General features: G+C 39.0%; 2 protein-coding genes across 6 annotated transcripts in view; one reads left to right on the top strand and one right to left on the bottom strand.

Annotated features, from left to right (window-relative positions):
• Positions 1-504: 504 nt before the first annotated feature.
• On the top strand, positions 505-6712 carry LOC121168276 (heterogeneous nuclear ribonucleoprotein H3). 5 transcript variants are annotated; one of them, XM_040998201.1, is made up of 9 exons: positions 505-1285; positions 1797-1935; positions 2433-2572; positions 3036-3122; positions 3294-3409; positions 4778-4913; positions 5185-5280; positions 5361-5453; positions 5552-6712. In XM_040998201.1, the coding sequence occupies exons 1-9, from the start codon at positions 1174-1176 to the stop codon at positions 5626-5628; spliced, it is 996 nt and encodes a 331-aa protein (XP_040854135.1). In that variant the 5' UTR covers positions 505-1173; the 3' UTR covers positions 5629-6712. The 5 variants fall into 5 exon arrangements, with proteins under 5 accessions (XP_040854135.1, XP_040854134.1, XP_040854133.1 ...); XM_040998200.1 differs by having other exon boundaries at positions 2433-2599; XM_040998199.1 differs by having other exon boundaries at positions 2433-2617.
• Positions 6713-8699: 1987 nt separating this feature from the next.
• LOC121168277 (RUN and FYVE domain-containing protein 2-like) overlaps positions 8700-15032 on the bottom strand; it is a 44878-nt gene continuing 38545 nt past the window's right edge. Inside the window, exons 17-18 of the mRNA XM_040998204.1 lie at positions 9414-9491; positions 8700-9331 (exon numbers count right to left, since the gene is read on the bottom strand). Of these exons, the coding sequence (XP_040854138.1) occupies positions 9188-9331; positions 9414-9491 (222 nt within the window). The 3' untranslated portion in view covers positions 8700-9187. The remainder of the gene's footprint in view (positions 9332-9413; positions 9492-15032) is intronic.

Raw genomic sequence — 15032 nt, 5'->3', positions numbered from 1 at the left:
GCACCTAGAATTTTTGCATTGATAAAGGTGTTGGAAGGGCCTCACGTTAGGGGTATTTCTCGTGTTAGGGGTATTTAAGCATTTTGGAGAATTTCTGAATGGCTTACATTAAACACATGAACTCTAGAAAAAGGAAATTATATACTTTGCAGATGATAACTTGATAGTTGGACTGAAAATTAGATCCTGTGACATTTAAGCATTCATGAATGCTGTTGCTATGAAATATGATCCTGAACCCTAAAGGAATCAAGTGAACAAACTGTTTTGTTTACAGGGGAGGAGGTGGTAAGGGAAAGGTTTGAAATATTCAGGTGAGTAGGATTCCTACAGCTGCATAGTGCCATTTGTAAGGTTCTGGTAAGTTCCTGCAGCTGAAGGACTTCTGCATTAGTCTCTTGGGATTTCAAAAAGAACAATGGTTGGTTGCCTGGTGGAAGGAAAGTGGGTGGGCAGTTTCATTTTGGGGGGTGGGTAGAGGGACTGTACCATTAGATACTTGAATGTGAATGTTACCTTTTTCTTGAAATTTGTAAGTCTATTTGATTAAGAAGTTAAAGCAGTGAGTCAACTGATTATTTGCCATCTCCAGTGGCCTCTATAGATGATAGGTGGTTTCAAAAACACATTCATCCTGCATGGCCACTTAGTCTGAATTTTAAAAGCCAAAATAATAAACTCACTTAAAAACTGGCTTTTGGTGTTTTAGGTAGAGAAGGTAGAATTGTCCATGAGTAGACAGTAGTATCCTATGCAGCTTCTGAACAGTTTGCATTCTAAAGAATTCATACAAATATTCAGGTGAACAATGAAATCTGAAAGGTGTGACTAAGATGAGTATAACAGAAGTTGGTGTTACAACAATAAATAATGTGAATGTTATGGTGATGGAGTTATGTGAGTTCTTTGAAAAACAGGCAGCGCATAAGAAGGTTTTCAGGAATTTGTGCCTTTTGGTAGGAGGGGTCAGATCTCCCCGTCCTTTCCCAGCTGGCAAATAGAAGATGCTGTACCACTGTGTTGTGGCATTGTTGTTAGAGTCACTTAATCCTGCTACATTTCTTGTCTGAGCCTCTGAGCGGAGTCTCTTCAGTACTTCTGGCAAGATTAAGTTTTGATTGACTGCTTTATGTGCTTGTTTATTTTTATAGCATTTAAATCAAACGTATTGAGATGGATTGGGTTATGAAACATAATGGTCCAAATGACGCTAGTGATGGGACAGTACGACTTCGCGGACTACCATTTGGTTGCAGCAAAGAGGAAATAGTTCAGTTCTTTCAAGGTACCGCTAGTATTAGTCAAAGTTTAGTAGTATTTTGATTTTGTATTTGCATTATATATTTCTCAGTTTTTGTTTGTTAAATTCATTTGATTTTATAACTTTGAAGTTTGACTGTGATAATCTTTGATAATGAAAATGTCTTAAAATATGAAATGTGCTCCAGTTAAAATTCAATATAAAGTGTGTAAAGTATGTAAAAATCTGATTGTACAGTAAATTTCATTGAGAATAATTATGTGATTAAAAAAACCATGAATTAGCATGTGGAGCATAATTTTATTTGTAATTTAGGTGGGCTTTTAAATAATGTGTAATTTTTTTTAAAACACTGGTTGCAAAAATACTTTATACTATTTGGAAAAAGTTTATATTATGGGGTGATGGGAAACTAAGCTTTTTTTTGTTTTTGTTTTGTTTTGTTTAGACTTGTTTTAAATATTTGATTCAGATGGGAATGTTTCAGCCTTTAACACTGTTCCCCTTGATGGGGTTATTTGTCCTTGGGTTAAAGGGTTGGAAATCGTGCCAAATGGGATAACATTGACGATGGACTACCAGGGGAGAAGCACAGGGGAGGCCTTCGTGCAGTTTGCTTCAAAGGAGATAGCAGAAAATGCTCTGGGGAAACACAAGGAAAGAATAGGGCACAGGTGGGGATGGAGAGTTTGGGATGGTGTTAAATTTTTATTTTGGGGGTTGTGGGTCACTATTGCTTAAATGGGGGGGTAATGTAACAATAACATTTTTATGGGGTAGTTTAAAGCAATTGATAATTATCTAAATTTAACTTGGAAACTACAGATTTGGGTGGGGAATTAATGCTAATAGTTTGTTTAAATTAAAATTGTTTCCATTCAGTAGGATGTTGTTTGATACTTTTGTATAATCATGTTTTCTTTAAACACCTATTATACTAAAAGAAACAAATATTTACATTTTATGAATTGTTTTCAATGACTAATTTGTCTATCTAAAACTTAAATATTTAATTATTTAAGTTCATAGGTGTAAACATTGTTAACTTATGGTGTATTTAGGCATTGGGTTGTATATCTAGATGTAGAAAAACTGACTGTATTTTGCCCATATTTGAATTATTCTAATACATCCATGCTGAAACCTGTACCTTTAAAACATTTTTAAATAGGTATATTGAGATCTTCAGAAGTAGCAGGAGTGAAATCAAGGGATTTTATGATCCACCAAGAAGATTGCTGGGACAGCGACCAGGACCATATGATAGACCAATAGGAGGAAGAGGGGGTTATTATGGAGCTGGGCGTGGAAGTATGTATGACAGAATGCGACGAGGAGGTGATGGATATGATGGTGGTATGTGTATCTAATGAACACAGGTTCTGTTGTCATTTTCTTAATATTCCTGACACTTTGTCAAGAAATACAGAAATGGCAGTAATTTCAGCACCTACTGGGTTTTAAAACCTGTTCATGAAAATAGATTCCCATTGCAATTGTGGGACTTGATTGATGCACATATTGGCACCTAGAAAACGTGTACATTAATTGAAATGAAGATACTGACTTATTTGCATAAGGATGGAAATAATTTATGTGGCTAAATTTATTCTTAAGATGTTAAATATTCCATCAAGTGTTAAGTGCTTTTTCATATGTACTAAATAAGGGTTTTGGTTACAAACTTGTAATAAAAAAGAATTTAAACTGCTTACTTGTTTTTCAATGTTATAAAGTTGATTTCTTGACAGATATTTTTCCTTAAATTATACAGGCTATGGAGGTTTTGATGACTATGGTGGCTATAATAATTATGGCTATGGAAATGATGGCTTTGATGACAGAATGAGAGATGGACGAGGTAAACATTAAAGACATTTTTTGTTCTGAGATGAATCTTAATCCTTGCTTTAGCGTTGAATGGTAATATAGATGACATGAAAGTTGTATTTAGGATTTTAATTATAGCTTGTAAATATGAATACGTTTCTATGTGTATATATAGTATCTGATGGCAGTTTTAATTTTTCAGGTATGGGAGGACATGGCTATGGTGGAGCTGGTGATGCAAGCTCAGGTTTTCATGGTGGTCATTTTGTACATATGAGAGGATTGCCTTTCCGTGCAACTGAAAATGACATTGCTAATGTGAGTAATTTTACTGATTTTATAATCATCTTGTGTCTAAATTTTTTTTCTTAAAAGATTTATTCATTCACTTGAAAGACAGTTTGGGGGGAAGGGTGGAGAGACAGATCTACCCCTAGTTTGTTCAATCCCTAAGTGGCTGCAACAGTTGGGGCTCAAGCTGAAGCCAAAAGCCTGTAACTTGCCCTGGGTCTCCATATGGGTGGCAGGAATCCAAGCACTTTTAGCTGTCTGCTGCTGCTTTCCCAGCCACATCAGCGAGACGCTGGATCAGAACTGGCATCTCAGTAGCTGCTTAACACACTATACCACAAAATTGGCTTCCAGGGTCTAAATTTTGAGGTATTCTTATTGGCCCCATCTTCTTTACAGTTTAATCTCTAATGTCAAAAATCCTTTGAATATGTAAGTAGTTGACTTTTTTCTGTAGTTGTTTTGATGTATACTGTGTACTGACCCACACAAGATTCAAGCAGGCAAAAAGCTACATTCATAAAACCCAATGAAGTGCAGGAGAGGAGTTGATCAGAAAGATGATCACTGTCTGAGTTTGCCTTCTAGCTCTGGCTCCAACTTCTACTGGTGCGTTAGTACTCAGGTCCCTGCCACCTATATGGAACACCCAGGTTGCACATCAAACTCTATAGCCCAGTCCTGCCCTTGCTATTGCAGGCATGAAGACACTGAGAAAAAAACTGATGACCATAGCGAGTAGTAATAACTGGAATATTACTTCTGTTGTTTTGAAAGTTAATGTATAATGGTGGTTTTGTGAGTATTCTAGGCCAGAAGTAATTAAAAAACAGAAGAGTTAAAAATGGGAAAGTGTTGCTACTGCTGTCCTTGGTTTGTAACTTGGTTTGTTGCTTCACATTATTTGGATGGTCAGCAGTAGTCAACCCTTGGCCCAAGTCCAGTCGTACCCATATGTTGAATGGTTGCATTGGAGACCCAGCAGCCTACAAAGCTGAACATACTTTGCTGTTACTGCAGGTCTTTTGAGAAGTTGGCTGAATTTCCACATACTTTCTTTAAGGATAGATTAGGACTGGTTAAGTTGTGATAGAAGCTGAATAACCTGTCTTTGAGTTACTGAGGTAGAGTTCAAGTATCTGTTTTGAGTCACAGATACATACATTTTCTTCAGCCTTGAGTGGCTAAACAACAACTTTGAAATACCTTCAAGGAACTAAGCTTTAGTATCCCTCGTAGGGTATAGTCTTAACATCCCTAGAAATTGTGGTTGATTGAAGTAGCCTTCAACAGAGAGTGGTGGGTTTATTTTTATGAATCAGAGAAAATGTAGACATGTGGTAATTCACTTCCCAGAATCTGAATGGAAAAAGTAGTTAAGTGTTTTCTTTTTAGTTCTTTTCACCACTAAATCCAATAAGAGTTCATATTGATATCGGAGCTGACGGCAGAGCAACAGGAGAAGCAGATGTGGAGTTTGTGACCCATGAAGATGCAGTAGCTGCCATGTCTAAAGATAAGAATAATATGCGTAAGTGCTTTCCTGGGCATGCTATGTGGTTTGTGGGATGTGATCTTGTCAGTTTCTTGTTTGCTTAAATAAATGCAAAACGTCCGTGAAACTAGGGAATTCTTAGAAGTCACTGGGACTTTAAAACCATTTGACCTCTTAACTTGATCCCAAGTGGCTTCCTGGCAGCTTGTACTATGAATTATTGTTGATAAAACTGAACTTTTTGGAGCTTTTATTAATAGAGTTGATCTATTCTTTTATCCTATTACCCTTGATTTTTCTCTTAAAGAGCATCGATACATTGAACTCTTCTTGAATTCCACTCCTGGAGGCGGCTCTGGCATGGGAGGCTCTGGCATGGGAGGCTACGGCAGAGATGGAATGGGTATGTAAAGTTTTTAAAATGAGAAATCTTAGCTACATTACCAGACATTCTCTAAATTTTTTTGTTTTTCTTTTGTAAAGATAATCAGGGAGGATACGGATCTGTTGGAAGAATGGGAATGGGGAACAATTACAGTGGAGGCTATGGTACTCCTGATGGCTTAGGAGGTTATGGTGAGTATCTAATATGTTCTCTTGGATTGCAGATATTTGTAAAATAGTGTACATAGGTGCCTCCTGCTGAATGATTCTTAATGCTTGTATTCTTTAAGGCCGTGGTGGTGGAGGCAGTGGCGGCTACTATGGGCAAGGTGGCATGAGCGGAGGTGGATGGCGTGGGATGTACTGAAAATATCACCAACATACACAAGGAAAAATCCTAACAACAGCATCTGGTCTACTAGACTTTCTTACAAATTTCTTTTGTATTTTAAGAACTTTATAATGACTGAAGGAATGTGTTTTCAAAATATTATTTGGTAAAGCAACAGATTGTGATGGGAAAATCTGTTTTCTGTAGGTTTTATTTGTTGCATACTTTGACTTAAGAAATAAATTTTTATATTCAAACCACTGATGTTGATACTTTTTATATACTAGTTACTCCTAAGGATGTGCTGCCTTCATAAGATTTGGGTTGATGTATTTTACTATTAGCTATACAAGTAGTAAGTAGTATTAGTGTAATACTAAAGGATCATGGCTCACCCCTGCATAAACTGCAAGTCTTAATAAGCAGACATCTGGAATAGAGCTTAAAGAATAATTAGTGTAACTTTAATTTCTCCTGGACAACACTGTATATATAAAGCCTAAAGAGGAATTTAAGTGGCATCAAAAGTATAAAATCAGCTAAATTCTATATTCTTTTTCTCAAATGTCATTTATCAAACATAGCTCTGAAATGTTGATGGTCCCTTAGAGGTACCTGGGTTTCTGAACACTCAAAATTGTGTTACCTGAGGATGGGAAGATTGGAAGTTAGATACTAGCCCTACCTGTTGAGATAAAAATCCCCTCAGCACTTGACTGAATTACAAGAAATGCTTCTAAAACCTGATGATTGTTAATTCAAGTTGTTTTAGAAAGCTAAGATTGTTGAATTCCACAGAATTGTCAGATGTATTTTCAGTCTGCTGCCCAAATCTTTAAATAATTGTATAAATGACTACGTTAAGCAAATGTAAGGGAAGTCCATGTCATAAGTAAAAGAACCTTGCGGTTGGCTTTGCATCTGATACCTGCCCGTCTTAGTTTATTATGTAGCAAGGAAAAGGTGCTTTTTAATTTTAATCTCCTTGGTCAATATACCTTTTTTTCCCAAATTGGCTAATGGATCAAAATGAAATTGTCAATGTGAATATTCAGTTATTGAACTTGTTACTTGTTTTTGCTAGAAATGTTAATGTAATAAATGTCAATGTGGGAGATAATACGGTGTCCTGGAATGCTTTGTGTCAGTTACTGATCATCAGATAGTACAAAGTACTGTGTATTTTGTGTAACAGAAGATTGCATTAACACAAAGTGACTTCCTCAGATAGTTTCTGGGTTAGGAAAGCAGACAGGATAGCTTATTTGGAGCTTTTCATGACAAGTTTAGATTTCTTAGTGCCACCCCGTCCCACCCCAGGATATTCAAACATTAACATGAAATACCTTCCTTTTTTTCAATTCACATGAGCTTTTACTTTTCTAGTATTATCTTAAAATCTTAAGAAATTGGGCCCAGTGCAGTAGCCTAGCAACTAAAGTCCTCACCTTGCACGCACAGGGATCCTATATGGGCACCAGTTCTAATCTTGTGGCCCGCTTCCCATCCAGCTCCATTTGTGGCCTGGGAAAGCAGTCAAGGACAGCCCAAAGCCGTGGGACCCTGTACCCATGTGAGAGACCCAAAGGGAGCTTTGGATTGGTGCAGCTCAGCTCCGGCTGTTGCGGCTGCTTTGGGAGTGAATCAACGGATGGAAGATCTTCCTCTGTCATTCCTTTCTGTATGTCTAACTTTCCAATTAAAAAAAAAATTAAAATGAAGCTTGCCATTCTAAAATGAGTTAATTTTTTCAAATCTTTATTTAATACTTTATAAAATTCACATTTTGTTTTTAAAATACAGGTTAGAATTACAATTGCAATTCCTTGGCACCATGATAGCATTGTGGTAATACTGGCTAGGAGAGGAAATGGCATGTAAAATCTGTTTTGAAGTTAGTGTTTAAAATTTATAATCCAAGTTTCATTACAGAATAGTCCAAGATTAGTATATACGGTTTTAAAGTAATCTAAAACTAAAGTGACTTAGAAAAAGTGCCTTCAAAAAAATGCAAGATCAATGACAAGAATTTTCTGCGATGAAAAAGTCAACTAAAAATGTTTTTTCATCATTTAGAATGAAATTATTTAGAATTTAAACTAAAATTAGATAGTTTATTTATGCTGATCTTTTATGTAATCATAAAAGTACTCACTCATTCACTGATACAAAAGTTCCTAAGAATACCTGTCTTTTGAGGCCATCCTGATAATACTGTTCAAGAAAGACCATCAAAATCTGTGTTCAATTTATTTGAAGTTACTATCTCAAAAACTGACTAGAAACTTACAGGTTCTAGAGAAAATAGAGTAAAATACTGAGTTCACACTTTGGCAGTTTAGAAAACAAAATTTTAGTGAAAGTAGTTCTCAGGAGAAGACCATCCTACTCTGGGGGAAAAGGCAGTAACTAAGTAACCATTAATGGAATGCTCCCAGGGAATAAATACATGCATGGAACATACAAGAATAGGAGCCTGAATGGATGCTTTGAAAATGATTATCCAGAGGTAACAGTTTTTATAGATCAACTTCGTATTAATGCTATAAGTAGTGTCATTGGGTTTGTGTTCATTCTATCAGCTTATATAGAATGCGTTTTATGGTAGAGCAGAACCCTCTTTCAAAACCCTGGCACAGAGGTGCTTGGCGGACATAATTAATTTTACTGTACACATACTGTGGCAGTGTTAGACCATTACAATAGAATGTTAATGAAGTTTCTCTAAAGGAAGTGTAATAGATTTTTGAATGAGTCAAGCTCTGATCACATCAAAGGAAAGTTCTTTCCCTCACTTTTAACACCTAAAGGAAAGAATCAGCAAGGAGCCTGTTGCCCCTGCTATTCCAGACACTGTTTTCTGGAAGAGGGTTTTCATCTTTGAAGTGTGAAATCTGCCACTTAAAAAATAGTGGTAATTTAGTGCAAAAGGCAGTTGTATGTGGGGAAGTCTGTATGTGGAAAGTAACTTCAGGTAAAAAGATAATGGTTTGTACACCTTGTTCTGGATTTCAAGGGGACAACTGAGAAAAGATTAGCTCAGTGTACCGGAAAGATACCACAAGCACAAGAATTTGTAGGGTAAGCTGAATGGCCTTCGTGAGTGCACAAGAGGCAAAGAAGGAAACAGTGCAAATGGAGCTGAGCTATACACCAAGATAACTGGAAAACGTGTTGGATTGAATATTAATACGTTAAGATTGATGCTTTTCCAGTTTCAAAACTGTGAAGCTTTAAAGTGCATTAGAGAATCGCAGGCACCGTCATATCAATGTGACAATCTAGGACAAAACAAGCCTTATTTTTGAAAAGGCCTTTTCAGAAGATAAGGCAAGGGTGTGTTATCTATTCTATCTGACCTTGCAAGGAGATAAGGGTTACATGATTACATTAATAATTTAGCCAATCTTGTTTAAAGCATGCTTTGTTGAAAATTCTGAGTAACAGAATTCAGGAAATCATCCTATTTATAATGGCCATGAGCTGAATAAGTAGCTCAACTACCCCAGTTAACTACCTGGCTGAAAGCTGCGTAAGAAAGGCTGTCTGGACAGCTTGTATACATGATCCTGTAGGTGGGTTTGGTCCTGGAGTGTCACTGCGGGTTAGATGAGCATCTCTGAATGAGCAGCGCATGACAGGAATCACAGACCCGCACTGGCTTTGGTGAAGAAGGCAAAGGCAGTTCGTTGTCAGAGCAGGCGTTACAAAAAATCTCCCCACAGTTTCTACAGTGGTGCTATTAAATGGAAAAGGAAGGACTATGATTAAAACAAAAACATTTTAGCACGATATTTTTGGACTGTGTCTACCTCCCTTACCTTTCTTTTTGAAAGTGAAAATTCTTTTTCACAGAGTTTACAGTGTGTCGCTTCTTTGTCTTTCAGCCAAACCAGTCCCTAAATAGGAGGGAAAGTATGAAAATTAATGTTCAAGTTGGTAACACTAAAACGACATGCAAAGATCCTTTTCTCTGAAGACATTTTAGAATAAAAAAAGAATCAACTAGTGAAATATCTAGATGAAATAGACTTCCATATTCTGAATTGGGGATTAGCAATGCAGGTTGAGCAAAAAAAGATTGCCAGAGCTTGCCCTGACTCCATTCCAACTCTGCTTCGAGTCCAGCTTCCTGCTAATAACAAGGAAAGGCAGAAAATGGCTCCAGAGCCTTGGCCCTTGCCACTTGGCGTGGAAGTCCAGGATACAGCTAGCGTCAGCCTGGCTCACATGGCTATTGCAGGCACTAGAGAAGTGAACTAGCAGTTAAAAAAATAATCTTGGGGCCTGGTGCGGTAGCCTAGTAACTAAAGTCCTTGCCTTGCACATACCAGAATCCAATATGGTTGGCGGTTCTAATCCTGGAAACCCGGTTTCCCATCCAGCTCCCTGCTTGTGGCCTGGGAAAGCAGTTGAGGATGGCCCAAAACCTTGGGACCCTGCACCTGTGTGGGATACCTGGAAGAGATTCCTGGATCCTGGCTTTGGATCGGCTCAGCATCGGCCGTTGCACTCACTTGGGGAGTGAATCATCGGACGGAAGATCTTCCTCTCTGTCTCTCCTCTCTGTATATCTGACTTTGTAATAAAAATAAATAAATCTTTAAAAAAAAAATCTTACTCGCTGAGCACCATGTAAAGGACTTGATGGATGTAGTTTGACTTTCTGTCCACACGGAGTGAAGCAGATTGGCAAGCATCATCTTAGGTTGTTAACTAACCTTTAACAAATTGGAGGTCAGCCTTCCAAATCTCTTTTTGACAATACAACATACATTACTCTCTTCCGAGGGGAAAAATGTGCCCGAGTGGGGACATATAAGGCCCATAAGTCATTCAGTCTATCTGGCCTTGCAAAGACAACCATAGGTGGGACATAAAACACAATAAATCTATAGTGGGTTAATTTTTATAATTTTGTGTGACCTACAAATGATGTAAATTTCTCAATGGCCCTTGGCAGAACAAGGTTCCCCACCCTGTATAAGGTAGGGCTGATGTGTCCTCCATTAGATCTTAGCTCACTCACAGATGAGAAAACTTGGCATTTAGAGAGCTGACACTTATTCAAGGAAACAGCTATTTTTAAGCAAAACTAAGACTAAAAGGGATCAAATTACTGCTTTGCAAAATAAAATGGCTATATTCTTCCTCCCCAAAATGTTAACTGCTAAGCTTACATGTTCCAGAAAGGATTTCAGAGTAGTCTCTGCACCAAATCAATTGCTGTATGGGGAAAGTCCTGTAGATTCTAAATACTTAATAGCTCTTCAGTTACCAGTTTCTCTATAGTGGTGAGTCTACCATACTTCCAAAAAGCTTTTCAGGTGCCCTTCCATAAAGTGGGGGTCATTACCACTCTACAAGAAAGCTTTGGACATGAAACACTCAGCCAGAGTAACCCAAGAATTGGAATTTAGAACAGAGTGGTGATGGTAAAAGAACACTTTAGGAAACAATGAATATCTTCACAGATAAAATATAGCATGATATTCACTTTAGAAGGAAAATGAGCAAATAGTCTATTATGTATTAAAACTTAGGTAGCAGGGGTTGGCTCTGAGATACAGTGAGTCAGACGTACCCTGTGATACCAGCCTCCCATAAGAATACCAGTTCCAGTCCCAGATGCTGCAGTTCCAGTTCCTTGCTAATGTGCCTGGGAAAGCAGCAAAACATGGCCCAGGTCCTTGGGTCCCTGACACCCATGTACAGCCTGCTCATGGTGGCCATTTGGGGAGTGAGCCAGGGGATGGAAGAGCTCTCTGTCCGTTACTCTGTCACGAATGTGTGTATCTAAAAGTCGGGGCTGGCACTGTGGTGCAGCACGTTATGCCACTACCTGCAATGCCAGCATCCATATTAGAGAACTGATTTGAGTCCTGGCTACTCTGCTTTTGATCCAGTTCTCTGTAGATACACTGAGAAAACAGCAGAAGATGGCCCTAATGCTTGGGTCCCTGTCACCCAACTAGGAGACCTAGTAGCAGAATTTTTTTAAATGTACAGAAGCTTGTATCTAATCTAATCAAGGACTGGCATTAACTTTGAGTTCACAGGCAATAAGAGGGCTAAGAAACAAGATTTCTAAGCAAGCAATTATTTAAAATCCAAAATGTGAAAAAAAAAGTTTATGAGAGCTGTCCCAGGATCTTCACGGAAGAAAAAAGTAAATAAATATAAACATGTAAATCCATATACCTATGTTATGAAAATGAGAAATATTTGCTAAAGACAGATGTAACTAATAGCAACAACGATTAACAGTTTAGAGTTCCTGTAGGGAGAGTGCGGTCAGGAAGCCCACGAGGGACTTCTGACAGTGCTCATGCCCCAGCGCAGGCTAAGCAGAGGATATGCAAGGCTTCTTTTAGGGTTGTTTTGTTTATCTGAAAGGCCGAATTACACAGAAGGATCACTAGATCACGATCCAAAAGATCACCACAGCTGGGGCTGGGCCAGCCCAAAGCCACAAACGCGTAACTCCATCTTGGTCTCAACAGGAGTACAGGGCCCAAGGTCTTGGGACATCTGCTAATTTTCCGGGAGTTGGGTAGGAACTGGGACTTGAACTGGCACATATATAGGATGCTGGTGTTGTTGGCAGTAGCTTAACATGCTGGCAACAACGCAGGTCTCTGTTCTATTTCAGTTTAACATTTATTTTAACATACAGCAGCAGAGAAAGGAAAAGAAATCCTCCATAAGCACGTTCTCTTCCCCAAGTACCTGAAATAGCCAGGGCTGAGCCAGGCGGGAGCCAGATGCCAGGAATTTATCCTGGTCTCACATAGGAGTGGCAGAGTTCTAAATACTTACACCATAATCTGCTGCCTTCCCAGGCACATTAGCAGAAAGCTGGATTGGACAGGGAGTAGCCAGGACTGGAACTGGTACTCCAGTATGGGATACCAGCATTGCAAAGATGTAGCTTAACCCACATCATATGTCAGCCCCTACAAGTGTTTTTAAGTTGTACTGCACGTGTACCCTTCTGTATACATAATACATTTGACAATGAAAAAGCTTCTGAAAGTTTAAATAATACTGGTTTGGGCAAACATGTCTACCCACCCAGAAGTCTCTGTTTTGTTTTGAATAAAATTTGGCTCCCTAAACTCTTACAAACATTTACACCTCAAAGTCTTATATTAACGGGTAAAGAATGAATGGCTGATAAAGTAACAGTGAAGGTATAACTCAGCCTTTTGTAGGATATCTGAAGGCAGAAGCTTTAGGGGGTGATCAGATTGGATTAGGTTGCTAGGGTACAGCTATATAATGAAGCCATGGTGGCATAAAGAACCACAGAGAGGGTACACAGGCAGTATGCTACCTGTACTGGCTTCCTGGCTCATTTTAGTATCAGCATCCTGCCAACATCTGAGCCCACCAGATGCCTGAATTGTGGGGCTGCCCTATCCTGGACTGTTGATCTCCAAACCTCCCTTCATCTCAGGTGTCTCTGTTGTAATGAGAAGCTGAAAAACACAGTGTGAGAGCAGAACATTCAGATGTGCAAATTCTTAAAATCTTTATCTACATTCGCCATTTTCCAAGAAACTGGTAAAACGATATTTTGCCTAAAACAGGAGAATAAACCAAAAAAACAAGTGAAGGGGTTCAGGTAACAGGAGTTTCCCATGTAAGGAAAAGATAATGGGAATTCCAAGAATAAAAGTAACAGGAAACATAAAAATAGGAGGGACCAGAGCAGATATGAGTAGAACAGAGAACTCCATGAAGAATAACTCCAAGAAAACAGCGAACTAGCCAATTACCTGACACACTTTACCAAGTGATCAATTTTAACTAAAAGTATTTTGTTGTTTTGAAGGTATGAGAATATTCAGATATTTGACCACAATGAAATAAAAATTTCAAAAGAAAAGGAGGCAGTTATTAACAGCATAAGAAATAAAAAGAGTTTCAAGTAACAAAATAGCAATTTGCAGTACCTGGCCCCAGCAAGAATCGGCATTCACATAGTCATAATAAGTGAATTACACACACACACAAATTTACTAAATTTTACTGGGAGAATAGGGAAGAAAAAGACCAAGAGAACAAAACTTGACAAGTTTAAATTTAATCAAGAGCAAATAAGCGGAGAAATGGCGTAAGACAAGGGGAGCAAAGAATAAAAGATTGCTACTGTAATTTGGAGAGTATAGCAGGTAAGTCCTTTGAATGCTATTTTCCAAAATACTTGCATGTGACAATGACTGAAAAGTGAAGGAGGGAAGCCAGGGCTGTGGTAATGCTGGTTAACCTGCCTCCAGCAACACCAGCATCCTGTATGAGCAAGTCCCAGGTGCTCCCCTTACCATGCACTTCCCTGTTAAAGCACCTGGGAGAGGATGGCCCCAGTGCTTGGGCCCCTGTTACCCATGTGAGAGAGCCCGCTGCTATTCCTGGACTCTGGGTCCAGCCCGGCCCAGACTCAACCACTGCAACAATTTGGGGAGAGTGAACCACTGAGTAGAAAAGCTCTTCCCTCTTCTGTCGCCAACTTGCCTTTCAATTAAATAAATGAAGCTTAAAAAGTAAGTTTGTCAAGCTATGGGGTAGGACACTATGTTCTCCAATGTTGTAAAAGGGATTCTTGCAAGACACGTTCCTCATACTGTATACTAGAAACTATACCAATCACTTTCAAACAGACTACCACACCTGATTTTCAGAGAAACTCCACGCAGGGTGGCACTTCCATCTCAGAAGACCTAACAAATTTAGTGAGGGGATGCGACTTCCTGAACTAACAGCCTGGCATATGAACTCGAGGCCTCTTCAGAGACAATGTATTTCATTCACTCTATCATGTCACACTTCATAGGGAATAAGAAAAAACTATTTATATGGCATTTCTAACAGGAAGTTTATTAATAATATGACTCTCGAGGTACAAGAAAGAGAAGGGTTCCCATCACACAGATCTCCATTCCTTTGCTTCAATGATAACACATTTCTAGGGGACAGCACCATGGCTCAACTGCCTCCTCCACCTGCAAGTTCCAGCACCACATATGGGCACTGGTTCAGGTCCCAGCTGCTCTACATGCAGCCCTGTTTATACCCTAGGAAGGCAGGGGAAGACGGCCCGAGTCCTTAGGACTCTGCACCCACACAGAGACCCAAAGAGCTCCTGGCTCCTGGCTTAGGACTGGCTCAGCTCTGTCCATCATCGCCACTTGGGGAGTGAACCAGCGGACAGCAGACCCTCCTCTCTGTCCTTCTCCCTGAAATCTGCCTTTCAAATAAAAATAGATGAATCTGTTAAAAAACACATATTTCTATAGGATCTTCCTGTTGGGGTCCATGCAGTGGATGTGGGGGACACGAAGGTGTGAAGAGTATTGTTCCATTGCAGGCAGGGCTGCAAGGAACTTCCCGCTGTTTGGCAGGCCAGGTGGATGTCTCTACAACCACCTGAATGCAGC

The sequence above is a fragment of the Ochotona curzoniae genome, unplaced genomic scaffold (genome assembly GCF_017591425.1).
Source record: "Ochotona curzoniae isolate NIBS_2020 unplaced genomic scaffold, NIBS_Ocur_1.0 patch86, whole genome shotgun sequence".
Taxonomy (NCBI): domain Eukaryota; kingdom Metazoa; phylum Chordata; class Mammalia; order Lagomorpha; family Ochotonidae; genus Ochotona; species Ochotona curzoniae.
The sequence above is the reverse complement of the archived record's forward strand: the minus strand, read 5'-3'. Positions and strand labels throughout refer to the sequence as shown.